At 43.0% G+C, this 26,386-nt stretch overlaps 3 protein-coding genes across 10 annotated transcripts in view; 1 reads left to right on the forward strand and 2 right to left on the reverse strand.

Moving 5' to 3' along the window:
* Window positions 1–26,386, reverse strand: part of LOC146498552 (NLR family CARD domain-containing protein 3-like) — a 76,670-nt gene that overhangs the window by 49,505 nt on the left and 779 nt on the right. Inside the window, exon 1 of one of the 2 annotated variants that reach the window (XM_085139976.1) lies at window positions 17,899–18,003. The exons of the other annotated variant lie outside the window; for it this stretch is intronic. The gene's annotated coding sequence lies outside the window, so the exon portion shown is untranslated. Of the gene's footprint in view, window positions 1–17,898; window positions 18,004–26,386 lie in introns of those variants that run through there. 2 annotated transcript variants of the gene reach the window in all.
* On the reverse strand, window positions 5,544–25,127 carry LOC146498554 (protein NLRC3-like). 7 transcript variants are annotated; one of them, XM_085139960.1, is made up of 10 exons: window positions 24,994–25,127; window positions 24,682–24,783; window positions 23,897–23,975; window positions 21,859–22,060; window positions 19,907–21,704; window positions 18,307–18,480; window positions 17,899–18,072; window positions 11,336–11,509; window positions 6,545–6,591; window positions 5,544–6,396 (listed from the first exon to the last, which is right to left on the reverse strand). In XM_085139960.1, exons 1-10 carry the CDS (start codon window positions 25,110–25,112, stop codon window positions 5,855–5,857), a joined length of 3,411 nt encoding a protein of 1,136 aa, XP_084996086.1. In that variant the 5' UTR covers window positions 25,113–25,127; the 3' UTR covers window positions 5,544–5,854. The 7 variants fall into 7 exon arrangements, with proteins under 7 accessions (XP_084996086.1, XP_084996089.1, XP_084996088.1 ...); XM_085139963.1 differs by lacking the exon at window positions 18,307–18,480; XM_085139962.1 differs by lacking the exon at window positions 11,336–11,509.
* On the forward strand, window positions 8,317–10,403 carry LOC146498555 (uncharacterized). Its single transcript, XM_085140084.1, has 3 exons — window positions 8,317–8,750; window positions 8,892–9,143; window positions 9,715–10,403. Exons 1-3 carry the CDS (start codon window positions 8,621–8,623, stop codon window positions 9,807–9,809), a joined length of 477 nt encoding a protein of 158 aa, XP_084996210.1. The 5' UTR covers window positions 8,317–8,620; the 3' UTR covers window positions 9,810–10,403.

Consider the following 26,386-nt stretch of genomic DNA (forward strand, 5'->3'; position numbering starts at 1 on the left):
ACACAATTGAAAGGTACAAATGTGCATGAAACGAAAGTGTGTGGATATCAAAGCTAAGTTTCCACCATGTTTGTAGTCTGTACTGGGACTCATGGAGCATCTCTCTATGAGCACTCAGTGCTGTAAACAGTGAGTCCCAGTTTAACCAGCAGCCTTCACACCACACATCACACAGACATGGAAACTTCAAACCCTCAGACTGAAGACACCATCAGAAATAAATAGATTGTGATGAAGATGAAGACCTGGAACAGTTTGCTGTGGTTTCTTCTGTTCCTGTCAGAAATAAGAGTCTGGCAGCACTTTGCTCTCCTTCCACATGTTTAAGGAGGAAGTGAAGAAGAGTGAGTGAGTCGTCTTCCTCTGTGGGCCCAACATCAGGCAGCAGCCACGTATTTTTAAAAACCCAGCACACTGCTTCAGAAACACTGAGTCCAGGTGACCAGAGTCATGTGATCAGTGAGGTCTTCACTCAGGACGTCACAGCTTCAGGACCTGATTCAGAGGTTTATAAGGACGTGGATCATTGGTGCTGATGTTGTGTGAGAGCTGGTGAACCATGGGGAACATAAATAACAACCAGGCCATCAGCAATTCTACCCCCAGCTCTAAAACCTACATAATACACTATACATATAGTTATATAGGTTATAGTATGTTATATATAAACGTAGCTGAAGCAGTTTAATTTGTAGCTTCACGCTGCACTTCATATGTTTGTCCACCAGATGGCAGCACAGAGGCCTGTGTTGGAAAGCTTTGAGTAATGAAGCGTTTTCAATCCAAGCTTCAGAAAGCTTCATGTGGTCATCAAGGAAGCAACCAGGAAATATCTGCTGTGTGTAAAAACAGCAACACAAGAGTCCAGAATGAAGACAAGAAACTCAAAGCTCACACACAAAACAGGTGGAGCTAATTTTGTGACGTGTTTCTGTAAAAACACCACAGAAGTGAATCATCAAAGTTTCCATGTGAGCTGATGATGGTGCTGCAGAGTTTCTGTGAACCTCCTGTGACCCCGCCTCCTCATACAGAGACATCTTTTTTCTTCCCTACAGCATTACAGTTCTTCATGTGGTTTGATCATGTGATTTACCACTGGACAATTGATTGACGTTTGGTTTTCTACTACAGGATTCCTGGGCTTATGTGTGAAGAAACTGTGTTCATAGGTTATGACGCCTGATCACCGGGATGGTCAATGTGTGTTGCTAATGTTTGTTTTGCTTTTGTTAAGGGTGCATGTGGAGGATTCGGTAGAAAACAGACAAGTGACATGAGGAAACAAATAAGAGATGCAGTGGTTATGGAATAGTTCAACATGGAGCTCACTAGCTGGCCACTTTTTGAGCTCCTAGTGATAAATGGGTGGAGTGACATTGCTTAAGGAAAGTCACTGAGTAAATTGTGGAGTAAATTGGGATGATTCATGATTGGAGACAAATTATGGTAATAATAGTGAGTTAATGATTGGAGAAAACTTGAACATGATACTTGTCTGTTGTGCTGAATACTTTGTTGCTCTCATGATCTATAGTTGGTTGTAAATAAGAAGTTTGATTTAACAGATTTGTTTGTTTGCAGATTTGTTTTGCAGGATACAGGCTCCAGGTGGAGCGGGGAGTTAAATAGGCTTAACATGTAACTGCTGACTCAGGTTTTACACAAGGTTACAGGTTGGCAGGAGATTGCTTTAGAGAGAAGGTGCAACATTCTTGTACATGTCTCATTGGGGAGTTGAAACATGGAGGAAGCCGTGTGCAAGAGGAGGTGAGTATCATAAAGTGTAAAGGTCACTCCTCGGGGACTGACATGGTGGCCAGAGGAAATCAGGAAGCCGATTGAGCTGCGAAAGAGGCAGCAGGCTATAAAGCACTACGGCAGATCGTGCAAATAAGTGTGGAGGAAGAAGTAGGAGTCAACATGTTGGAGGAGGCCAGGAAGGCCCAAGAGGAGGCGGCCCCGGAAGAGAAGGGGGTCTGGAAGAGTCGAGGAGCATGGGAAGAAGGAGGTCTCTGGCGAGGACCTGACGGACGACCGGTGTTGACCGCCAACCTAGCGGAACAGAAGATTGCAGAAGCACATGGGCTTGGCCATGTGGGTGTGGCCCAGATGGAGAGACATCTGTGCCATTGGTGGCATCCCTTTTTGAGGGATATGATTAAGGAAAAAGCCAGGACGTGCCTGATCTGTGGGAGGCACAATCCAAAGCCAGTGATTAAACCAGAGGCAGGTAAGTTCCCCATTCCAGAAAGACCAGGGGAAGAGATTGTCATTGATTTCACTGACATGACTGATGTGGGACCGGGAGGAGTCCGGTATTTGCTGGTGAGTGTGGATGCTCTGACGGGGTGGCCCGAAGCGTGGCCAACAAAAAGGGAGGATGCAAAAAGTGTGATTAAGTGTTTAATCAATCATTACATCCCCCGGCATGGTTTTCCTAAAAGAATTCGCTCAGACAATGGAACTCATTTTAAAAATAAAGATTTGGCAGAAGTAGAACAGAAGCTGGAGTTGCAGCACCGATTTGGGACGGTGTATCATCCTCAGTCCCAGGGGAAGGTGGAAAGAATGAATCTAAACCTGAAAAATAAAATAGCTAAAATTTCTGCTCAGACGGGGCTAAATTGGTTTGCAGCCCTGCCAATTGCATTGATGATAATAAGATGTTGTGTTAATCAATCGACGGGTTTCACACCATATGAGCTGTTGACAGGACGACGGTTTCCAGGTCCTTGGACAACAGTCCCGGCGGAAGAAAGTATAAAAAGTAATAGAAAACATGCTGAATGTTGGAAAGAATTAAAAGCTCTTGTGTCTAGTTTCACACAACAGGTTGGAGTGGGGTTGAATGCGGTGGACAGGTCCATCCCCGACGCCAAGGCGGTGTGGCTGAAGGTCATTAAGCGCAAGTGGAGAGATCCGAGGTGGACGGGGCCATTCGAGGTGACTGCTCGTACCACCAGTGCGGTTCGGTTGAAGGGAAAGGGTGAGACCTGGTTTCATTGGTCTCAATGCGCAGTGGCGGACGAGAGCTTACTCGAGATAAGCTCCACCCAAAGTAACACGGGGGGGGGGGAACATAGAGGCAGAATAATCCTCTCCGCCTGTGCAGCGGTTCTCCCCAGCAGTCTACCTAGGGAGACGAAGAAAGAAGAGGAGCGTCACGCGCCAAGCATCAATTCATTCCAGGCTCATGATAGGCTAGGGCTCTAGTCTAAACTAATTGATAGTTTAAAGGAGTCGTAATAGTCTTGTACGTTAATCGCATATTTTTATACTCATAATATTATACTCTTATCACGAAGTTTAAAGTAAAAGTAAAAGAGCCTGGGAACAGTGATCATGAAACTGTGGGAAAATTGGAAAATAACGGGAATGTTGGGGTTGATAAGTGTTGTAACGTGTTTGTTTGTTTATTGGCGGACAGGTGAATTGCCCAGACGCAGAGGTCTATCCGCTCCAGAGTCCAAACCGATCAAGTCGGCGAGAAAATTCAAGCGCGAGGTTGGCTCAGGTGGGAACGATGGGTGTCTCAAAGCCAGTGGGGGAGTCGAGTTAGGGTATGTTAATGGGTCCACGACAGCATTCACATTCGATTTGTGTGAGGTAATTAGATGCCCAGGAGACGGTGGCAGCTGGAGAACATATGATGTGTGGATTTGTTATCACCCTATGGTATGCTACCCTAAGTCAGTGATAGGAATCTTTGGTCAGATTGGGTGGCTCAAAATGCTAAAGAGCAGGAAGTGGTTGATTGTGTTGCTTGTGCTACAGCTAGACCTCGTCTGTTCACTGAACCCGCTCCTCTGTATCCAGAGGATGAGTGGGGTTATGATTGTATGCTGAGATTAACTAGAGAGGCGGTGAACACAGGTAACTGCACCACTTTGTCAGGATTATATCCGCCAATTGATAAACGTACACAACCAGGTTCATTCACACCTAAAAGGGATAATTATACCTGTTTTGAGTTCTCTACAGACAGCGTGAGATATACGTTAGGAAGAATTGATCCAAGCTGGTGTCAGAGGACAATCCCAGGCAGGACTACCAATAATGTAAGTGACCCAAATACTATTATAGGCACCTGGGCAAGGGGTGGGCTATATTATTATTGTGGGCAGTACACCCCTTTGGTACAGGTTCCACTGGGAAGTGTGGGAACAGGTGCTCTGGTGCGACTAGGTGCACCTTTGATGCTGATAGGAAATAGAGTAGAGACAGTTCCACAGCAGGACACTGGTGTGTTGACAGCCAGACGTAGGAGAAGTGTAAGGGGTGTGCACAAATATGACCCAAGATGGGACTCGCCAACCTGGATTGACTCAATAGGAGTTCCCAGGGGAGTTCCAGATGAGTATAAGTTAGTCAATCAGATAGCGGCCGGCTTTGAAAGTGTGTTTCTGTGGATAACTCCAAATAAAAATGTTGATCGCATTAACTATGTTCATTATAATGTGTTGAGACTCTCTAATCTCACCAGGGACGCGGTAGAAGGCCTTGCAGAACAATTGGGACCGACGTCGTTAATGGGAATCCAAAATCGAATGGCCCTTGCCATGTTGTTGGCTGAGAAGGGTGGTGTGTGTGCCATGTTTGGGGACACATGCTGTACTTTTATACCCAACAATACGGCCCCAGACGGTACGGTTACTAGAGCGCTTGAGAGTCTGAAAATGTTATCCAAAACCATGCATGAGCAATCAGTTGTGAACACTGGACTGGGAGACTGGTTTACGTCTGTCTTTGGGCAATGGAAGAGTGTTGTTATGTCTGCCATGTTTTCTTTTGTTGTTTTTCTTGCTATATTAATGATCAGATGTTGTCTCATCCCTCTGGTCCGGCGAGTTTTGGTAAAGATGCTGGAGAGAGCCCTGAGCTCTGGCTCGGAGGGTTCAGCGGCGCCAGAGTCGATGATGCCCTTGAAGGAGATTGTAAGCTGGAAGGAGGAGTGAGACAAATCCTGGTGTAAGTTGGTCTCGCAAGCGAGCCCAAGAGGAGGAGTTGTCACGTAAAGGAATGTTATTTTTCTGTCACTGTGTTATTATTCACATGCACAATCATTATTTCATCATTACTTCATTAGTCTGCATCACTTATCATTATCAGTATTCGGTTATCATCCTTATTATCATGTATCATTTACCACATTCTAGATGCAATGCTTCATCATGCATAGCACTAGCATAGTGGTGGGTCCACAGTAGGTCAGATGAGGACGCTGAACTTTCGGTGGCTGGGACCGACAATCTTACACAACAGCACACTCGTCTTACACAGTTGTTATGTTACCAGACTATATATGGGAAACATCTGGTTTCAAGTCCGGGAAAGGGTTGTTGTTGTTCTGAAGAAGATAATGTCCAGGAATTGTTCTGACGTCATAAAGGGTATAAAACTTTCTGTGTTGAGCCGAACGGGGAGTCCGGCCTCCCGCACTGTGTAATACGTGTGTGTTTAATAAATCACTTTTTGGACACTCCCTAGGACTCTGTCTGCGCTTACTTTTCCTTCCAAATCAAAAAGAACTTTACACAGTCCATTGTTCATTCAGTGAACTACTCAGTTTATTTTGGGCCTCAGAAATGCTCACTCTGTTTGTACATCACTGTCAGCAATAGACTCATTCTGCTGTGTGGACAGGAACACATGTGACATCACTTCCTGTTTGTTTGTGACTGAAGAGGAAGAAGTTTACAAGGAATCATTTAGAAGAGTTTCAAACATCAACTGATTGAATCCATGGATCTGAAAACGTGTTTGTGAGTGAAAGAGACAGACATGTACAGACTGAACTATCTGTTCAACAGTCAGAGTGTTTCTGTAACAGGAGACACTCTTTACACCCCACTCAGCACAGGGACACTGAGGCACCAGACCAGACTGTAAAGCCAGGATAAAGAGTTTGAGTGAATGTGGTGTTGAAGGTGTGGAGGTGGATCAGAGTGTCAGAGGAGACTCTGTAGAAGGACAGAGTGCCAGCAGGACAGTCCACATACACTGCTGCTCTGTTAGAGACAGAGGAGGAGGAGGAGGAGGAGGAGGAGGAGATGGATGTGTCTCTCTTATTGTGCCTGACATAACAAGGACCATCATCAGAGCAGATCAGACTCCAGGACTGATCATTGTGTCCAAACAAACAGTCAACACTCCTTCCTTTCCTTCTGATGCTTCTGTAACTCACTGATATATAAACGTTTCCTCTCCACTCAACCTCCCAGTAACAGCGACCAGTCAGACCATTTCTACACAGCAGCTGAGGATAAAATTCAAATCTTTCTGGATGATCAGGATATGACTGAACCTCCTCCACATGTGTCACCTTCCTGTTGTTGTCAGACAGTTGGAGCTTTGTGTTCACTGTGTTTGTGTCGATTGTGAGTTGACAGGAATCTGATGGAGAGAACAAACACAATCCAGCTGCAGTTATTGATCCATCATCTGTTCATTGATTGACACTTTGATGATGACTCCTGACATGATGAAGATGGTTGAATGTGTGCTGCTTTGTTTTCATGAATCCCATTAAAAACACACTTACACTTCCTCAGACCTGGTCTCAACCATCGGACTCCAGCAGGCTCCACCCTGAAAGGAGGAGGGGGGTCAGAGCAGCACAGTCAGCATGCACACATGGACATTACATGGCTCTCATACACACACTGTTACACACTGAGCTCAAAGCTCGGCTCCACTGTTTTATTCAAAGAAATCTACATTTATTTATCAGCACATTTAAAAACAGGTTGAGCCAAAGTGCTGCACAGAGTAGAGAGAAAATAGGAAACATACACAGTAATTACTATAAAGACTCGTCAGAATTGAAAGCTACAGAGTACAAAATGTGTTTCCAAAAGGGTTTTAAAAATGTCGAGTGTTGGTGACGACCTGATGTGAAGGGCGACTGTTCCAGAGTTTGGCTGCAGCGATCGATAAAGCTCACCTCTGTTTTTACGTCTAGTTCTGGTCAGAAGCTACTTATCTGCAGACCTGAGGGCTCAACTTGGATTATTTTATTAAAGAGAGATAAGATGGAGCCAATCCATTCAGAGATTTAAAGACAAACAACAAGATCTGGAAGTGGATTCTACCACGTACTGGTAACCAGTGGAAAAAGCTGGAAAAAGCTGGTGACGGGTCGTCTAGCACAGACCCACCGCTGGAACCAGACAATTGATGAGGGAGAGAACTGTGACAGCGCCGTTCCTTCACTTGACCTCAGTCGCTCTCGTCTGCTCCCTCGTAACACTGCTCTTTATTGAGGTTACATGAATATCCATAAGTTCATTAACATGTGACGTCTTACACAGGTATGAACAAAGAGTACCAGTCTGCGCATAGTGTAGGTATGTGTGTGTGTGTGTGTGTGTGTGTGTGTGTGTGTGTGTGTGTGTGTGTGTGTGTGTGTGTGTGTGTGTGTGTTCCAGATGTGACCCTGTGACCCCAAAGCTGGTGCTAAGAGTCCAGTGGTCCCCCTAACAAAGGGCTCTTATACTTAACCAGATACAGAGTAGGTGTCCTCCTAAACCATAAATCAGTAAGAGAAGGTACGACCTCTCTCATGACCTTAAGGTGTGTGTGCATGCCGGAGCACTCTGGAAGGCACACAGAGTCTTTACAGACTACTGAGGCTACGTCCACACGTACACGGTATTTTTGAAAACTGAGATTTTCCGTTTTCATTTTAAAAAAAAATCCCGTCCACACGTAAACGTAGAAATGAAGGAAAACGCTGCTAGGAACATGCCAAAGCAACAGGTGGCGCTATATTCCAAACCGTGTAGAAATGTTGGCCAATCAGAAGTCTAGAAGCCTCGGTGGGAAATAGTAAACAAAGATGGGGCATAGAAGCAGAACCGAGTCGTATGTGTGGAGGGACAGTAACTGTGTGTGTATATGTAAGCATTTAAACACTGCAGAGACAATTAACAGCAACAGTATTGTAGAAATTCATTTCACCGAAACAATAACGTGGCGCACAGTGTGACGTCAAAAAAGGCGCACATCTTTGATGCTGCGTTTTCTGCGTTTTCTCCGTTTTCTGCGTTTTTCTCGTCCACACATAAGCAATGTATGCAAAAACTGAGTTTTCAAAAATATCCACCCTGGCCGGAGTTTTTAAAAATCTCAGTTTTCAGTGACCAAAAACGCAGTTTACATGTGGACGAAGGGTGCAAACGCATAGAAAAATCTGCGTTTTCAAAAATACCCGGGTACGTGTGGACGCAGCCTTACGGTGTGTTCACACCGAACGCGATGGACGCGAATAGAGCGTCAGGTTTATATGTAAAGTCAATGGGGGTGACACACGCTATGACACGCGATTGCAGGTCCCGCGTGAATTCGGAAGCAGATTTGCGTCGCGAAAATGCGAAAACGTGTGAAATGCGCGTCAGTGTAGCGCGTCTGGCGCGTTTGACTCGCGAATAAAACCACGTGCGTGAGTTTTTGTGTTGAATTTTGTGCATATGCGCGTTTCGCGTCTACCGCTCGAGTTGGAAAAATCTGAACTCCAGCGTCAAATCGCGCCGCGACAACCAATCAGGAGCCTGGTGACGTGGCTCTGACCCAGGTCAAAGGGGCAGATCCAGCCAAAGCCCTTGATTCTTCATTCAGTATGGAGGAAAAGCTCATCAGTGCCGTGGCTAATCATCCAGAGCTATATGATGCTAGCTGCTACTTCTACCGAGACAGGAATAAAAAGGACCTAGCTTGGAGACACATAAGTGAGGAGATCGGGCAACCTGGTAAGTTCATTCCTTCTTCTTTTTAATTTTCAGACTGACCCGATGAACCTGCGCAAAAGCTAGCAAGCCCGCCTACTGTCCCGCTATTTTCCCACTGATGTACAAATACCTTTCCGCTAACAAGATAATGCGTTTATTCAGAGGACATCTGCAGGAGAAAGTGGAAGAGCCTCAGGGACACTTATAATAAGGAGAAGAAGACAGAGAAGGAGAAGAGGAGTGGGTCTGCAGCAGGATCGGGGAGGAGATGGAAGTTCTTCGCGGTCATGGGGTTTCTGGACCCCTTCCTCACCCCGCGGGAGACAAGCGGCAATATGGTGCGGACCGTGGAGAACTTCTCCCCCGAGGACCAGGGACAGCCCGGAGAGGCAGCAGGGGAGTGTCAGTCAGAAGGTATGTTTACAATGAGTTAATGTAGGCAGTTAATTTATGCGTGTTGTCATACAGGAATATATTTTGTTTATTAATAAACAGTATACAGTAGTCCCGCTGTTCATCCGTCACTGCTTCGCCTTTTCGCTGATTTTTTTATTGCACCGTACAGCTTTCAACGATGCGCATTGCATTCTGCAGCCCAAATGACAAATCTCCTCCGTGTCGTGTCTCCTGCGCTTGCCAAACTTATCATGTTTGGTTTTGATAACCATCACGTCCAATAGAAAAAACAGCACAAAAACACTCATAACTATGACCCTCATTCGGAAATAGACACCTGCACCGGGAGCAAAAAAGGCGCACAAAAGTGGCGCCGCAGACGGAGAAAAAGCGCGGCATAATACTTTTACGTTTTAAAATCGACAAAGGTTTGCATTTTGAGAATCAACTTGTGAGAACTGTGACTACTGTTCATGTGCTGCAATAAATGAGAGACCACTGTATATAATAAGTATATAAGTATATAATAATATAATATTCTCTATGACTATTGTCTTCAACCTGTTAACATTTAATATTGTCTTGATAGAGTCAAGTAATCATGCAGCAGAGCATCCCCTGTCTCTTCTCCTGGCTCCCCAGTCCCTGGTCCCTCAGCTCCTGCTGCTGCACCCACAGGTATGAACATCAAGCACTGACAGCTTTTTACTTGCTTGGATTCCCTTGTGATCACCTTTACTAAATATCTACAACCAATCTGTTTATATCCTGTTTTTTTCAATTTTGAAAATGAAAATCTAGTAGCAGCCTTCTCATTACTTTGTGTTGTTTTGTGCTGTGTTTTACAGGCCCACAGAGGAGGACAGCTCGAAGGCGGGCGAGGGACGGGTCCCAGGACGGTCCATCGGCGGTGGAGCTGGCCATCCTGGAGTCCCTAAAGAGGCCACGCCCGTCTCCAACAGAACATTTCATCCTCGGCCTTGTTCCTGTTCTGGAGAGCATGCCGCCTCAGACACGAGAATTCGTGAAATTTCAAATTTATAAATTAGCTTTTGAAAACAGCACAGCTGTGTTAAATTTGGAAACATTGGACCCTAATGATCAGTAGTTTTCTGATGAGGCAGCAGCTCTCCAGGGCAGAAACAATGTTCTTATTTTTCTCTTCCTTCTCCCTGAGGCTCTTCCACTCCAAGCTGGGTCCTTTTTATTCCTGTCTCTCTGTAAATAGTTACATTTCATATATTTATGTTTAATGTTTTTGTTACTGAATTTAAATATTTGTTCAAATAAACATTTATAATGACAAATGTCTCTGTTCTACTACACAGCAAATATTGGCACCCGACTGGACACAAGTAGAATTTATTTCATATTATACTAATGACAAAACATACTAATACAGTGGGATGAAAAGTTTGGGCAACATTGTGAAAAGTAATTATTTTCCTGTACAAATCGTTGGTTTTCACAATATTAATTGTCAGTTAAATATATCATATAGGAGACACACACAGTGATATTTGAGAAGTGAAATGCAGTTCACTGGATTTACAGAAAGTGTGCAATAACTGTTTAAACTAAATCAAGCAGGTGCATAAATTGGCAACACAAAAAAGGAGAAATGAAATAAATATTTAGTGTATATCAATGTGTGTGTCTCCTATATGATATATGTAATTGACATTTTTCATTGTAACAGCGATTTATACAGGAAAATGATGGTGATGTTAGCTGCTCCTGTCTGCCTCTTTATCACACACAAAGACTGAAATGATTCACAGCCTTGTTTCATCCTTCTGTCAGTGTCACTGACTGTCACTGTGACTGTGGACATACAGCATGGGAAACATACACATGGCTGACACTTTATTAGGTATACAGTGGCCACTATCTCAGGTAAACCGGTGACCTAATAAAGTGTAATTAAAGTTACAAAATGTTGTCTCTGTCCAAATATTTATGGACCTAACTGTAGGTCTACTTTTAATGAAACTCTCAACATGACTCATCAGTTATCATTAATGATCCTGCAAACAGACTCCTTGGAGACCCCCTACGTACTATCCAGCTAGACTAGTGTGTCTGTCCCTGAAAATATTCCTGCATGTGTGATTGTTCATGTCTCATCTGCAGGAAACAAACAGGAAGTGATTGAAGGACACAGGAAATGTTTCCAGCTCGTCCTCCTCTATCAGACATTCTCTCCATACCTGAGAGTGTCCAGTCTCCAGCCTGGATCCTTCAGTCCAGACGACAGGAGCTTAATTCCTGAGTCACCTGGATGATTGTAGCTCAGGTCCAGCTCTCTCATATGGGAGGGGTTGGAGCTCAGAGCTGAGGCCAGAGAAGTACAGCCTTCCTCTGTGATCAGACAGCCTGACAGACTGCAGACACACAAAACAACAATCAATCTTTTAAAGATCATTTTCTGTTTGTCACAATAACATCTATCCAATTACATCCATTCAATGTAACTTTATTTAAAAGTGACAATTCCCAACAGACAACAACAGTCGTCTGAAGCTGTTTAACAGAGTAAGGTAACAGCCTCCAATATTAGAGAGAAAGCCCCAAAAACCAGACAATCCACTGTGAGCAGTACTTGGTGATGGTGGGAAGGAAGAACTCCCTTTGACACAAAGATCCTCCCAGTGAAAACAGGCTCCAGGAGGAGAATCTATCAATCAATCAATCTTTATTTATAAAGCACTTTTCATACAAAGATGTAGCACAAAGTGCTTTACAGCCTCCAGGCTGGGCACACAGCAGGAGGGAGGCAAAGAAGCCCCCAGCCAGGTTGAGAAGACCCACAGAGCCCCAGCAGCCACGGTCGATCACAACCCCGGTGCAGAGAGCCCCCTCCGAGGAAACACTGGAGATATGACCTAATAAGAGTATATACAGAATAAAATAAATAAAATAAATAAGAATGGGATACAGTATAAATATAGAGTAAGAAGATAAAAAATGAATAAGAATAAAATCAATAAATATTAGGTAAAACCTAAATTAATAATATAAATAGAATAACAGGATAGAATCAATAAGCATAAAATAAATAAACGTTAAGTAAAAGCTAAATTAAAAAGGTGGGTCTTGAGCCTGTTCTTAAAAACATGTACGTTCTCTGCGGCCCTGAGCTCCTCCGGCAGGCTGTTCCACAGACGAGGACCATACCACTGAAAAGCTGCCTCTCCGTGAGTATGTGTCCTGACTTTAGGGACAATCAAAAGGCCAGTACCAGAGGACCTCAGGGTCTGCGAGGGTTCATATGGTAAAAGCAGATCTGAGAGATAAGAAGGCCCAAGACCATTAAGACATTTAAAAACCAATAAAAGAACTTTAACATCGATCCTGAAACACACGAGGAGCCAATGCAGCGATTCTAAAACCGGTGTAATGTGGGCCCGCCCTCTGGTCTTCGTCAGCACACGAGCTGCAGAGTTTTGTAAAAGTTGTAAAGGTGAAATATTCTTTTTGGGGAGACCAGAGAGCAGGGCAGTAATCAATGCGACTGGTAATAAAAGCATCAGCATCTCCGTGTTGGCCCGAGAGAGAATAGGGCGGACTCTGGCTATATTTTTAGATGATAAAATCCAATTTTGGTTACATGTTTAATATGTGGGATAAAACCAAGCTCAGAGTCAAAAAGAACACCCAGGTTTTTCACTTGTAGTGAAGGACATAGTGAAAATGCCTGTAATTTAGACAAGAGTTTCTCTCTCTGAGCCTCAGGACCGACGATTAAAACTTCAGTTTTGTCCTGGTTAAGCTGTAAAACGTTTTCTGCCATCCAAGATCTTATATCTAAAATACAGTTAAAAAGGGCATCCATTGGTCTGGTGTCATCAGGAGACACGGAGATGTACAGCTGAGTGTTGTCAGCGTAACTGTGGAAGTTCACTCCATGCCTCCTGATGACACCGCCAAGAGGGAGCATATACAAATTAAAAAGTACAGGGCCTAAAACCGACCCCTGAGGCACACCACATGTCATTCTATGGATCTTAGAGGAGCATGTATCCATACTCACCATAAAAGTTCTGTCTGAGAGACAGGAAGTGAACCAGTTGTGTACAGCACCAGAGAGGCCCACCATGTGTTTCAGTCTGTTTAAAAGAATAGCGTGGTCTACTGTATCAAAGGCTGCGCTTAGATCCAGCAGCACCAGGACTGAGGTCTCTATTAAAATCATTACAATCCAAATTGCTCTTCTTCAGAAGGGGCCTCACCACCGCCGTTTTAAAGGCAGCAGGGAAGACACCCAACTGAAGAGAGCAATTCATCATATATGAAAGCTCAGCTTCAAAAAAATCTACCATGACTGGTTGCAGGGTGAGGGGAAAGAGAAGAGATGGGCTCAGAGAGACACAAAAGTTAACGACAGTCGTGACATATAAAAGCATCAGGAGTGAAAAGAGGGGAGTGGAGAAGAAAGCAGAGCATCATCAACAGCCTGAGCCTATAGCAGCATCACTAAGGGATGGTTCAGGGTCACCTGATCCAGCTCTAACTATAAGCTTTATCAAAAAGGAAAGTTTTACAGCTGATCTCCAAAGTAGAGAGTGTGTGTCTCCTGAACTCAAACTGGGAGCTGCTTCCACACCAAGTCCAACATAGCCAGGCTGAGTCGTTAGATTAGTCCAAAGTAAAGTCAGAAAGTCATTATTTCTGTCACATTTTAGTGGAAATGTACAACAACTGTCCAAAAGTTATTTCTAAATATGATATTAAACAGTTTAAATGGTGAAAAAAGCTGTAAAGAAAACAGAGTCAATAAAAGCCTCTTTAGAGGGTCACCAGTTTGAAACTCAGACATTTAAACTGGTGATTCTCCTTCTCTGCTCCATTTCCTCTCTAGACTTCCTGTTCCTAGGAGGGATTTGATTGGCTGAACGTCCTTTTAGCCTTTCTTTAGTTCTTTGGGTGCTAATCAAAGAGGTAAACACACGAGTCATGTGATATGACATAAGTAGCGCTCTGATTGGTTGGGATTGACAAACTATGGTGCTGTTTGCAAGCTTAGCTTTGCAGAGGCAAGAAAATCTCTTAGATAGGGATGACACGCTCCACAGTGACGTTTCCACACTTTGGAACTTCTGAAGTGCAGATGTTTGGAAATGCTGCTCCAACACGTGGTTCAAACACTCAGATCACGTGACCTCAGCTGCCACAGGTGGCATACCTGCTGCTTCTATATCAGCAAGTTAGCTTCAACAGGTGGTCAGTGTGAGAGCAGAAGATGATATCAGTGACATCCAAACAAGGAAGGAAGAGACTGTTGAAGGCAGCGAGTTGTGACTGCTGTGAACAGTGTTCTCACACTATTTTCTCCCTGTGTCAACATACATGAGGCTGTTTCAGCTGCAACACACCACAAACACCTTTATACAACTAAATATACTGAGAGCACACTGCTGTGGTTGCTGTGGTAACCATTCATATATCCAGCTGTTTGTGGCCGAGTCTGCTTCCTCATCCTTGGGAAAAACCCTCAAAGTTTGATGCGTTTTTGACTTGAAGCTTTTTGTGATTTGGTTTTATTTGTTGTTCTACACACTGTGAAACAAAGCTAGAAGCCCCTGTGGTACAGTGGGGGACTCAAACCCAGGACCTAACCTGATCCAACAACAGTCAGAAGGATTTTATTAAGTCTCATTTTCTGTTCATTAGGAAAACATCAATAATGAAGAGCACATGTTTATAGAGGCACATTCAGACCAATGACAACAGTCCATTCACACTGACCTCCACCTTTTTAAATGTGTGTAAACACATCATGGTTCTGGTGCTGATGTGATATCTGGGACAGGTGATGATTTTGAACTCAGTCTGAGGTTTGATTACATTGAACCTGCACTGCTTTCTCCTGTTTATGACACATTTATACCCAAAGTCTCAGCTGGATATCAAAGAACGAGGAAAAACACATTTGTTGAGAGAATTGTTAACAAATGTGGTGAGAGTGTTGTAATAGTTAGAGACAGAACTATGATTTATTTATTTAAATGCATTCCAGGATGTTTTTTACTCATGTTATGTCGCTTCCACGATGTTATTTTTCTCTCCTACCATGTACGTTACAATTACATTAGCATGACCATTTATCCAAATTAGGCGATGATGTCATTTAGCGACTTCCAGCAACTTTTAGGACAGCCAATAGCAATTTTCCTTACTGAAGAGTTGGCAACACTGCTAGGAGCAGTGGGTGGATGGCAGCATCATCATGAAGGATCAGTGTGAGAATAAATCATCATCCACAAAGAAAACCAGTCTGAGTGTCTGACGCTTTTGTTAGAAAGACGCAGTCGCAGCTTGTGGGTGCAGTTAGCTGGTTTGCTAGTTAGCTGCTCTGCTAGTTAGCTGCTCTGCTAGTTAGCTGGTTTGCTAGCTAGCTGCTCTGCTAGTTAGCTGGGAGCTAACTCACGCGAACATTTGATGCTAAACTGTCTAAACTGTGTGAGCAGCATTCATTGCTGCTCTCTGTTACTCTCCAGCCTCTCTTTAACTTAGTCCTCTCAGTTTTTTTCCTCCTTACAAACTAGAAAACCTTCTTTTTCAGCTTCTCCTCCACACTCGAGCTATGGCTAAGGTGCTACCAGCACGCAGGCTCGGTGTGTCCAAATTTATGGGCTGCATCCTCCTGAGGACGCATTTGTAGACCGATAACGTCACAGCGATGCACCAAAGGCTGTCCAAATTCGTGGACTCCTCCGAATGCAGCCGACAAATGCGTCGTCCTTTTCCCCAAATTTGAAGGATGGATCGGGTGTGTCCTTCGTGGCCCACCATATCCCAGAATTCATAGCGCGGCCCAGCCAAACTCCAGTTTCTGGTAATGGCGACCGCTACTAAGATTTAAAATTACTCTTATTAATCTTCATGGGTCACAAAACTTTTAACATATTTTCAGGCGAGAAAGTAGCTGTGTAAACTTCAAATACATGTTCGGTTTATCAAGATATTGCATATTTGCAAAAGTGCTTCGACGTTTTAGGAGACGTCTGTTACCCACCAGCTCGATAGCAAGCCGAGAGCTCCAGGGTCACTGAAGCTGCAGAGAACGACACAACTCCCTGCACATCATTTTCAGATCACCGCGGAGTTTCGCTAATCAGGTTAAAAGTAATATATAAGTCACTTAGACAACCTAAAAATGCTATTGTTTGGCTTTTTCCGTGTTTTATTTGTTCATGAGTAAATCAGTTTGGCTGAGATTAAAGTTATTAGATTAGATTAGATAAAATAAAACTTTATTTATCCCCCGGGTGGGTTCCTCCTTGGTTTTTACACAACTGAATAAACGTCAAACAAAAAACTGATTAAACAGAAGTGTGAGATGGTCAACGATTTACGCCAGAGTCCTATTATATTTTAGATAGCAAGGAGCAGACGGCAGAGTTTATTAAACTCCACCGAGACAGCGGTGACACCAATCAGAAGGCTAGACCGTCCAATTCCATGGCCGTTTACTTCCGGCATACCTGACCTTCTGAGGACCCGGCCCACGTAGACCGCGAAGGCCGGGTCCTCAGGAGGATGCAGCCCATGAATTTGGACACGACCACAGTCTTTCTCACTCAACAGTTACACTCATCACCCAGACTAACAACACTCCACATGTTCACAACTAGGAGGCGCTAAAAGACCACATACAGTGAGATTATCAGTAAATGTCTGCTGTGTCTGACAGTAACTTGAGTTTTTACTAACTGGCTACATGAGCAGGATTAGCTGCAGTTCCATCTTTGTAAAAGAGACTCAGCAGCAGAACCAAACAGGAACATTTCTACTTTTTCTGCAGCACCAGCTGAATGCAAGGAGCCTAAACTCCAGTGACAATGAGACACATACAGTGTGACTGCTGTGACTTTACAGCTGGGCCTCTTTCACTGACATTAGTAAGATATGACTGAATCTATATCACACTTAAAGCTTTCTGTAAATGAAAGAATCAGACAATTTATGCTCACAATTACACATCTCCAGTTAAGCTTGCATGCATGTTCTTGGACTGTGGGAGGAAGAGTACCTGAAGACAACCCACATAGACCACACTATCACCCCTATTTACAGAATTATAATCTAATTAGATGATAAAGTAATAAATTATTTGGTATTTTAATGAAAATACATTTTAGCAATAGTTTATAAGTCAACAATTATAGTTAAAAAAAAAGGGACAAATCAAACAGTCAATAAAATCTTCTACAGCTGAAACTAATGTAGACAATGTCGGGGGAGGAAGTAAAAGTAAAAACCAGAGACAATAACTACCAAAATAAAACAGGAAGTGAATAACATTCAAGCTCACTTTAAGCTCAACAGTCAAATTCTGTTTTGTATTAATCTATTGTTTTGAATTTTTGTTTACATGTTATGTTTAAGTGAGGCAATGAGTCATATCACTATGACCAAATATATATTTCATCTTTTCAGTCAGAAATAATCAATTGATCATATTTTTATTACTAAATTGATCTGAAAATCAAATTCTGATTTCTGAACAAACAACTCTGTAAAAACCTTCAGAATACAGGAATTGAACCAGAAGGTTTGGTGGATGAAGCACTGCTAAAATAAAGAATTTGGACTCAGAGGAGCAGATGGGACATTTCATTGCAAATGAAAGACAGAAAGTCAACAAATATCACTAAAAACCCCAGACGCTAATTTCTACATTCAGACTTTTTTAAAATCAATTTCCTGTTTTTGCAGTAATAGAAATCAGGTTTAACATGATCATCAGTGGAACATTTTAAATCCTGACCTGAGAGTTTCCATTTTACAGCGTGGACTCTTCACTCCAGCAGACAGAAGCTTCACTCCTGAATCCTGCAGGTCAGAGTTACTCAGGTCCAGCTGTCTCAGACTAGAGGACTGGGAGCTGAGAGCTGAGGACAGCGCTTCAAAGCCTCTCTCTGAGAGCTTACAGTGACTCAGTCTGAAAAATGACAGATAAACATTAAACAAACACTGTTATTAAATTGCAATGAGGGTGCACAAAAGAGTTTTTAGATTTTGCAATAAATCCTGTTTTTTTTACTAAGAGTCAACACTAAGAGATGACACTAACATAAAACTATTACAGAAGTTTAACTGACTTTTTTCCCATTTAGTGGCTTCTTATTGGTTAATTCTGTCAACTGATGAAAAGCACAACATAACTTGATCTCACCTCAGAGTATTCAGTTTACAGTGTGGACTTCTCAGTCCTGCAGACAGAAACTCCACTGCTGGATCTTGCAGGTTGTTGTTACTTAAGTCCAGCTCTCTGAGTGTAGAAGACTGGGAGCTGAGAACTGAGGACAGAGCTTCATACCCTCTTTCAGAGAGATCAGGGACACTCAGCCTAAAAAACAAAAACAAAATAAAAACATAATTTGAAAAATTGTCATTTGATACCAAACTGTTTGTGATTAATTTAAATCACTTCTTGTGTTGAACCTTTGAAAGAAAGACAAATGCCAGTGTGCATTACTATTTATGGCTAAAAAACGTTTTAGTTTAAAAATGTTCCCAGTGTAAATATAAAGACCTGGAACTTGCTCATTAAATGCTAAACAAAAACAAGTGATGACTCATTCTGTGAACAGGCGATAGGCAAGACTGTAAGCATGTAGCAATGAGAGGGAAGGCTGGCTCATATCCTGGTGAGTGAGGGTTAGTTACTCTAGGAAAAGGTCAAGATATGATTGAGAGATTCTGGGAGACTGAACCAGTGAAATTTTCATGGAAATTACTTCAATTAAAGCAGATATAGTGATTAGTCCTTCCATCAGTCGTCCACAAAGCAGTGAGATAAAGTCTCAAGTCTCATTCTGCACAGTGTAAATGTCAGTGTCCTCCGGGTCCTCACTGATCATTGCATTCTGTCACAAATTGTCATGGTTCACAGACTGTGTACAGTCGGAAATCAAAGTGCACGACATAGGAGAGATTGAAAAACAATCAAGCATGCAGATCTAACAACAGGAAACCAGAAGAAACACGAGGAATATAATTGATTCAGCAGCTGCAGATCCTTTGAACTGTACTGGTGAGGCAGATTGTAACATATAGAAGTGAACTCATCTTCAGCTGAGCAGTGCACTGATGCAGAGCAATAAGACCAGAGGAGGAATGAGGGAGTTGATCACCTATGGGTCCATCACAGTCTTTGAACGTCTTCAGTCAGTACAGAATCATGCTGCGAGGCTTTTAACCAGCACATGAAATAGACTGGACATTACTCCAGTTTAATCTCTCACACTGGTAACCAGTTCATTTTAGGCGTTATTTAAAGATTTAGTCCTTACTTTTAGTCCCAGTCTATATTTCTGACTTTCTACAATCCTACAGCTCTTCTCACATCTGAGATCTTCCAGTCAAAGGCTTTTACTGGTCCCACTAACTCATTTATTCAGACTCTAGTATTCAGAGTGGCCTTTAACTAGTTTAGGCTGTATGATGTTCAGTGTTTGCTGTTTAATGTTTTTATCTTCTGTGTTTTTTATTGCCTGTTTCTATTGTAAAGCACTTTGTGGTTTTTGACCTGTGAAAGCTGCTGTATAAATAAATTTTACTTACACGATGATTCTGGACATGACTTTGATAAAAGCTGACACCCAGATATGTTTAAGACACTCTGACATTTACTGCTGCTATCAAACATTAACTATAATATACTGTATTTAGTGCTGATGATCATGTAAAAAAATATGTTTAAGTTTTTAAGGGTCCATCACACATTACACTGTTTATGTAATAAATAAAAGCCTGATCACATGTTTACTCACAGAGCTTTGTTGGAGGCTTTGACCACTGGCAGCAGCCTCAGAAGAGCCTCCTCTGAAGCAGAGTATTTCTGCAGGTCAAACACATCCAGATCTTTTTCTGATGACAGTAAGATGAAGACCAGAGCTGACCACTGAGCAGGAGACAGTTTATCTGTGGAGAGACGTCCTGATCTCAGGGACTGTTGGATCTGCTCCACTAGAGAACGATCATTCAGTTCATTCAGACAGTGAAACAGATTGATGCTTTTCTCTGCAGACAGATTATCACTGAGCTTCTTCTTGATATACTTGACTGTTTTCTTATTGGTCTGCCAGCTACTTCCTGTCTGTGTCAGCAGACCTCGTAGGAGAGTCTGATTGGTCTGCAGTGAAAGACCCAGGAGGAAGCGGAGGAACAAGTCCAGTTGTCCATTTGGACTCTGTAAGGCTTTGTTCACAGCAGTCTGGTAGAGGAGTTTCTCTGCAGATTCTCTTGTTTCAGAGTTCTTGGAGGTTGTTTGTTGTTCTTCCAGCAGATTGAGTCCAGAGTTGATGAAGGTCAGATGGACATGAAGAGCAGCCAGAAACTCCTGAACACTCAGATGGATGAAGCAGAACACCTTGTCCTGGTACAGTCCTCTCTCCTCTTTAAAGATCTGTGTGAACACTCCTGAGTACACTGAGGCTGCTCTGATATCGATGCCACACTCTGTCAGGTCTGATTCATAGAAGATCAGGTTTCCTTTCTGCAGCTGATCAAAAGCCAGTTTTCCCAGAGACTCCATCATCTTCCTGCTCTCTGGACTCCAGTGTGGATCTGTCTCAGCTCCTCCATCATACTTGACCTTCTTCACTTTGGCCTGAACCACCAGGAAGTGGATGTACATCTCAGTCAGGGTCTTGGGCAGCTGTCCTCCCTCTCTGGTTTTCAGCACATCCTCCAGAACTGTAGCGGTGATCCAGCAGAAGACTGGGATGTGGCACATGATGTGGAGGCTTCGTGATGTCTTGATGTGGGAGATGATCCTGCTGATCTGCTTCTTATCTCTGAATCTCTTCATGAAGTACTCCTCCTTCTGTGGGTCTGTGAACCCTCTGACCTCTGTCACCATGCCAACACAGTCAGAAGGGATCTGATTGGCTGCTGCAGGTCGTGTGGTTATCCAGAGGCGAGCAGAGGGAAGCAGTTTCCCCCTGATGAGGTTTATCAGCAGCACATCCACTGAGGTGGACTTTCTAGGGTCAGTTAGGATTGTAGTTTTGTGGAAGTCCAGAGGAAGTCGACACTCATCCAGACCATCAAAGATGAACACAACCTGGAAGTCTTCAAAGCTGCACATTCCTGCTTCTTTGGTTTCAGTAAATAAGTGATGAACAAGTCCCACCAAGCTGAACTTTTCCTCTTTCAGCACATTCAACTCTCTGAAAGTGAATGGAAACATGAACTGGATGTCCTGGTTGGCTTTGTCTTCAGCCCAGTCCAGGGTGTATTTCTGTGTTAAGACTGTTTTCCCAATGCCAGCCACTCCCTTTGTCAGCACTGTTCTGATTGGTTCATCTCTTCCAGGTGGGAGTTTAAAGATGTCTTCTTGTCTGATGGTTGTTTCTGGTCTGTCTGGTTTCCTGGATGCTGTTTCAATCTGTCTGACCTCATGTTCATCATTGACCTCTGCAGTCCCTCCCTCTGTGATGTAGAGCTCTGTGTAGATCTGATTCAGAAGGGTTGGGTTTCCTGCTTTAGCGATGCCCTCAAACACACACTGGAACTTCTTCTTCAGAGCAGATTTAAGGTTATGATGACAAACTGCAGCTGGAAGTTCTGAATAATAATAATAAAAATACAACTTCAACAAATATATTTTACAAAACGCTGATGACATTTTCTGACCCACTGAGAAATGACTTAACACACTGGTGTCATGAGTGTCTCATTTATCTAACAGCTTAAAACCTTAAGTAAGAAATCCTCCTACGTCTCTGCAGACGGTCAGCCAGCTCCTCCTGCTTCATTCTCCTCAAGAAGTCCACTGTGATCTTCACAAATGCCTCTCTGCTGCTCCTCTGCTCATCATCCTCCCTCTGAAACTCCAAGCACTGGGGCTTATTTGGATTCAGAGCCTTCTGGATCTTCTTCAGCTCGTTCTTCACAAAAGTGATGATGTTGTCCTCCAGCAGCTGGAACAGAATACTTTATGAATGAACCACCACTCTGAACTTCAGTCTACACAACATCCACTTCTTTACGATCAAGGGGCATATCATCCACGATCTCTTCACCAATTATAAGTTTGACTTTATCTGATTAACTGAGACATTCTCCACAACTCCACGGTCCCAAAACGTTGATTCTGTTCATATGAATGCAGCGATTTCAGTGGGAGAAACATTTCACTGGTGTTCAGAGCTGAACTATCAACAGGTTGATGATCGAAGCCAGAAACTTGAAGATGTTATAGGTGACAGAGTTGATCATACAGACAACTGGTCTTAAAGGTTCACTCTGTTTACGCATACAGATCAGTATTTAAGGTTTGACTCTCATCATCCACTGGAGCACAAACTGGGCGTCATCAGGACGCTACAACACAGAACAAACGCCATCCCCACAGACACAGCAGCCAGGGAAGCAGAAGAACATCACATCAAGAAGGTCCTGAGGAAATGTGAACCAGCTGACCAAACACATCCTGCTGCAGGATGTTAACATAGCAACATACTGATGATCCCACTCACTGTGAACAACACATTTGGACCTGATTTGTTGCTCTGGTTTACACGTGAACTTTGACTGCTGTCACCAACTTGAGAGGCTCTACAGAAAAACTGGGACTTGTCCACAAACAGATGTATAAAAATCATAAAGTACATTACAAGGACAGCATTGCCCAATCAACTCTAATTACTATGGCCATGTTATCTCTTCTAATTAAGGTACAGACACTCAAACTAGCTGCTTTCAGTGAGAAGTCAAATGTCTGAATATGAGCTGGAAGCTGCTGAGAGTCCTCCCTCCTTCCCATGGGGTTTACTTTCTCTACTACTTTCACTATAAACACGCCCCTTTCATGCACCTGCAGAGGGCCACCAGCAGATGGAGCTGTCTTAAACAAATCCACTTGGATAGTTAGCTGTAGATGATTTTCTCAGTATGATTGTAGGATTTTGAGTTACTCTTTAGATTTATTTAAACTCTTATATTGTGCACAAGTGTTGAACGACCCATAATTTCTCTGTACTTTTCATAAGAGCAGCCAGACTTTCAGCTAGTTTTTCTTTTGCTCTGCAGGCTTTATGAAGGTGTGTCAAAGTTGTTCTTTGGACATAGGCTGCTTTTTAAATCATTTTCAGTCCTCGTACAGGAACATTCTTCAAGCTAAATCCAAGTATATTAGACCAGAGTAAACTTGATAGATATGCGTGTGTGTGTAACTCTTAGAGCTGTTTGGCTGCTTTTTATGGGGGCTGGGTCTTTGGAAAGTGAGCAAACAACAGTTTTAGTAACACACCCTGAACTGCACACTTTAACAAACAACATGAGATTTTAACTGTAATGTAAAAATCCTGTGATTCACTGTTATTAAGCACAAACACATCTATGGCCCCGTTTCTATTAGTAGCTGCTCAGATCGACTGGAGCCATTGGTTTCCATTACAGTTGAGGACCACCTAATGTGGTCGTCTCAATACAGCAGAGTGTCGACTCACATCATTAGTAAGTGCTAATGCTGCTAATTTCCATCATATTTGTCATTTATTTCTCAAAGTTATTGAAGAAACAGTTATTCAGCTTCATTCCCACTGATCTCGACTACAAACTGTTTCACTTTGGTTTTTGTTTAAAGCCTCGATGTTTAAAACGTTTCCCTGTGATCACATTTGCACCGTCTGATTTCAAAGTTTGTTTCTTTTGGTCATTTAGTCCACAGAGTCGTTGGTGTTCTGAAAGGGACCTATAAATAAATGTATTATTATTAATATTAATAATAAAGTAGTTGTTGTACATGTACAGACCATAAACATGGAGTCCAGCTGTGTTTGATGCTGCTGGGCAGACTGACCACTGGGAACCTCTGAGCTCTGCTGGTCCACTCTGTGGAGGAACCATGGACACACACACACACACACATGAAGCCACTTTCATTATTAAAATGTGAATTTAGCCTCTAAAAGCTGTGTTCAGTCAGTGTTGCTGCTTCCTGTGTCTAACCTCACGTATGTGCTTCTGAAAGAACCGTTAAAAATTCCCATAAACACTTTTAAACCTGTGAAAAAACCTTTTTAGAACAGTTTAAGCTGTTATATGTTGAACTCTTGGCTGACATCATATTGAATGCTGTGGACTCAGAATATGATGTCACTCAAGTTTACATGTGTGTGAAGGCAGACGAGTCAGTACTTTGGTAATACAGTGTAAAGTTGAATTTATTGATTGATTTCCATGAACACCACTGTGGCTCAGTGTTGTCCTGATGGAGTCTCATTAACAGCAGCCAGTATGATCCAGGCTTTAGCTGCTGGGTCTCTGTGTGACCTCTCAGACTGTTTAACAGATCAGACACAAAGAGAATCAGAGCAGCTCTGTTCTTTAAAGACAAACATGAACCCACTCAGGTCACACTTTCCCCACAGATATGAGCATCACTGTCCTCAAACAGCAAATGACCAAGTCTAACATTTGGATCTTTTCTCTTTCATTGTTTTCTTTTTAATGAATCTTTGTAACAATCTGAGGATGTTTCAGGTCATATTTATCCAGGAAACACAAACATGTAAAGGAGTCATCACAGCTCTCTGACCTCGTTGGTCCAGGTTCAGCACTGAAGTCTGGATTTGGATCTTTGGACCAGTCACTCCTCACAGACGGACAGCTGGACCCTGCAGACTGTGACCTCTGACCTCTGCAGACACAAACATGATTGAAGCAGCTGTGATCACACAGACTGCAGATAATGCAGCTGTTTCCTGTCAGTAACAGTCCTCTTAGATTAGAGTTCAGCTTTTTACAGGAAAACTGGACAAAACTGGACAAAACTGATTTTTGTTACAAACTCATTTTCATTTCCTCTCAGCTCACAAACATCATCATCAAGTCATCACAGCTCTCTGACCTCGGTGGTCCAGGTTCAGCACTGAAGCCTGGATTTTGTTCTTTGGACACGTCACTCCTCACAGACGGACAGCTGGACCCTGCAGACTCTGCTCTGTCCTCCTCTTCCTCCATCATCATCACCTAGAAACCAGGTCAATATGTCTGTAGGTTCAGTCATCCAGGTCATGTGATCTAAGGAGCTTAGAAAGAAAATAGAGACGTCTTTAAGTTTCTGGAAAACGTTTCATCCAAGAAGCTTCTTCAGTTTTAAAACCAAACGGTGGAGAGTCCCAGATATTTAAACCTGAGACGGAAAGAAAGCATGTCGCTGACCCACCATTGATCATGTGATGAGACACATGATCAATGGTGGGTCAACAATATAACAACAATATAAACACTTATTTCAAGGATGAAACTGCGAGTCTGATCACCAGGAGCACAAATATCTGGAGCACAGACATCTGGACCACAAACATCTGGAGCACAGACATCTGGAGCACAAACATCTGGAGCACAAACATCTGGAGCACAAACATCTGGAGCACAAACATCTGGAGCACAGACATGTGGAGCACAAACATCTGGAGCAGCATGTTGATGCTGTTGGTTGAGATCCTGAAGACTGAAGTCCAGGCAGCTCCAGCAATGATCCACTGATGTGTTTTTATTCCACGTATGAATGTTGTTATTGACAGAGATGAAGTTACTCAAAAAAGTCATTATTACACATATTACACAGAACACTTTAATTAAAAGTAATGGAGTATGTTACTTCATTACTCCTCATAACAGTACTTTCATGTTACTGTGTAAAATGAGCTGAAACACTGTCTCATAATCACCATAATCTAAAGCTGAGGCACAGCCCCACACACCAACACAGATCCTGATGAGGTCACGTGATCTTTCTCTGAGTGTTTATGAACACAAATCAAAGATGAAACAGCACAAAGACACTTCAAAGTGATTCTACTGTAGAAACATGAACAGGTAGAAACCTGCAGCCTGACTGCTCATCACTTTGTTACCTGTTCAGGTTCAGCAGCAGCAGCTCACTTTATCACGGTGCTGGTCTGGGGTCAGTGTTTACTCAGCTTTAACCTCACTCTGGGTTCTTGGCTAGCTTAGCGTTAGCTTAGCTTTAGCTTAGCGTTAACATGCTGTCAGGTGTCTCGTGTGGTGTGTAAATATTAATCACAGTGACAGTAAAGGAGGTAAAGGGCTGACGTCATCACGTACGCTGCGTTCTCTGTGGGCTCTGAGTGAACTCACAAAGTACAAACTACAAGTACACAAACACAAACGTAGCTCAGAGTGGCGGACACACTCGGCCTCGTTGGTCCAGCTGTGAGTCCGTTACCGTGAACTATGGAGCGGCAGATTTGTGCTGGAACTAAGCTGCACACAGC

This window comes from Neolamprologus multifasciatus, chromosome 18, assembly GCF_963576455.1.
Source record: "Neolamprologus multifasciatus chromosome 18, fNeoMul1.2, whole genome shotgun sequence".
Lineage (NCBI taxonomy): Eukaryota > Metazoa > Chordata > Actinopteri > Cichliformes > Cichlidae > Neolamprologus > Neolamprologus multifasciatus.